This window comes from Laccaria bicolor, genomic scaffold (genome assembly GCF_000143565.1).
Source record: "Laccaria bicolor S238N-H82 LACBIscaffold_6 genomic scaffold, whole genome shotgun sequence".
Lineage (NCBI taxonomy): Eukaryota > Fungi > Basidiomycota > Agaricomycetes > Agaricales > Hydnangiaceae > Laccaria > Laccaria bicolor.
Genome location: NW_001889877.1, coordinates 436,921 through 438,862, shown reverse-complemented (window position 1 = coordinate 438,862; position 1,942 = coordinate 436,921). Strand labels below are relative to the sequence as shown.

Here is a 1,942-nt window from a genome sequence, read left to right as displayed (position 1 = left end):
AAACTGCGGGATGCCGATCCTCTCATGATGCCTGACACCGAATTTGCCAAGCATATCGTCACCCTCATGTCGCAGTCTGATGAGTGGCGATACTGCCGTGATTCTCTTCGAGATAAAGTTCGTCAAGGCGAAATTATGGGAAGGCCTGTTTCGTCGGCTGTTGTTCTTCAACGCTTGAAGCATGAAGAAGTTGAAATGAAAATTGCACCTTCAATCGTATCCATCAATGCCCTTGTCACCAAGAGGAAGGTTCCTGATGGAGGAGACAGTGTTGTCCCAAGCTCATACGCTGCTGGATCTTCGAATCAGAACAACTGCAAACTAGACAAGGCCATCCAACGACAAACCAAACGTCCTGCTCCCTATGATAACCAACAACGATCTGGACCACGTAAAATCTGCGAGAACGCTTACTGTGAGACTCCAATTGGCCATGTCAAAGCTGACTGCTTCTCTTATGGAGGGGGAAAGGCTGGGAAATATCCTGAGAATTTTCGTGGCAAGAGGGACATCCACCTCTCACCTCAAGCAAGAATTGCTGCTCGTCGGAAGAGTGCCCTAGAAGGAAAGCTCAGCCAACATTTCTCTGGCTTAGCCGACTATGCAGACGACGCAGATGAAGATGTCGACAACGTCATCAGCACAGTGGTGGACGATTTCGTATTTATGTCGACACTACCTGATGAAGAAGGTGATGAGATCACAATTGATGAAGAAATCAAAGTCAACGCAATTATATGCAATGCCACCGTTGACCAGAATGACTGCATTCACCACGACACTGGAGCTTCTCGCCATATCTTTCACAAACATGAACTCTTTCACGATTACGCCACATTCGAGTCCCCTTTGGCGGTACATGGTTTTGGGACAAGCCTGACCACCCAAGCTGTCGGAAAAGGGAAGATCGTTTTGAAATCAACATATGATGGGTTAACGCGAAACTTTTCAGTGTCGAATGTTCTGCATATTCCAATGGCATGTTGCAACCTCCTCTCCGGTTCCAGACTAGATCGAAAGGGGGTCAATACACAAACTGGAAAAGGGAAAATCACTTACTTCAATGCCATCGATGTTCCTTTTGCAACTGGGTCAATCATAAAGGACTTGTACAAGATGGATGTCGAAACAGTTGAACCAGGTGATGAACCACAGCCACCCCCGGACCTGATTGCCACAATGATGCCATCTGTTGATTCACTCTTTGGGCCTGGTGCCGATTCTGCTGAAGTTCAGAAGCAGGGTTTTACCATCATCTAATGGGCCACATAGACGTTAAAGGGCTATGTCATACAATGGTCGGCCTTCCAGTTGACAGTGTCCGTGTTGAGAACTGTCGCATTTGTGCCCTTGCAAACATTAAGTGGCTCAAATTTCCTCGAAAGGCCAGCAATCATGCTACTCGCCTTTTATTCCGCATCCACTGTGACATATGTGGACCGTTACCCTCTGCATATGGAGGTTTCAAATATTTTATCACTTTTATTGATGATTTTTGCCGTTATATAGCCATTTATTTCCTCAAACTCAAGTCTGATGCTCTCAAATGTTTCCACGAATTTCGTGTCGCTGCCGAAAAATTTCTCGGCTGCTCCATCATTTTTCTACGTGTCGACAACGCACCTGAATTAACTCAAGGTCAATTTCGTGATTATTGCAAAGAACATGGCATTACTTACGAACTTACCATCCCTGATGCTTCGCAACAAAATGGTGTTGCTGAGCGAGCCAACCAGATTATTGAATCCATGGCTCATGCCATGCTTGTCGACAGTGGCCTTACCTTTTGATTCTGGCCCTTGAGTGCTCACACTGCCACTCACATCAAAAATCATGTACCACACTCTGCCCTCGACTCCAAATTAACTCCCTTTGAAGGCTGGTTCAAGCATAAACCTGATTTGTCTCATCTCAGGCCTTTTGGTGCGCTTGTCACAGCCAG

The 1,942-nt window shown here is 46.1% G+C and overlaps 1 protein-coding gene across 1 annotated transcript; it reads right to left on the bottom strand.

The window, feature by feature from the left end:
- Nucleotides 1-827: 827 nt before the first annotated feature.
- On the bottom strand, nt 828-1,100 carry LACBIDRAFT_315469 (uncharacterized protein; the record flags this gene model as incomplete). The annotated part of the gene is made up of 2 exons (XM_001878010.1): nt 828-1,008; nt 1,060-1,100. The coding sequence occupies 2 exons, from the start codon at nt 1,098-1,100 to the stop codon at nt 828-830; spliced, it is 222 nt and encodes a 73-aa protein (XP_001878045.1).
- Nucleotides 1,101-1,942: the final 842 nt, after the last annotated feature.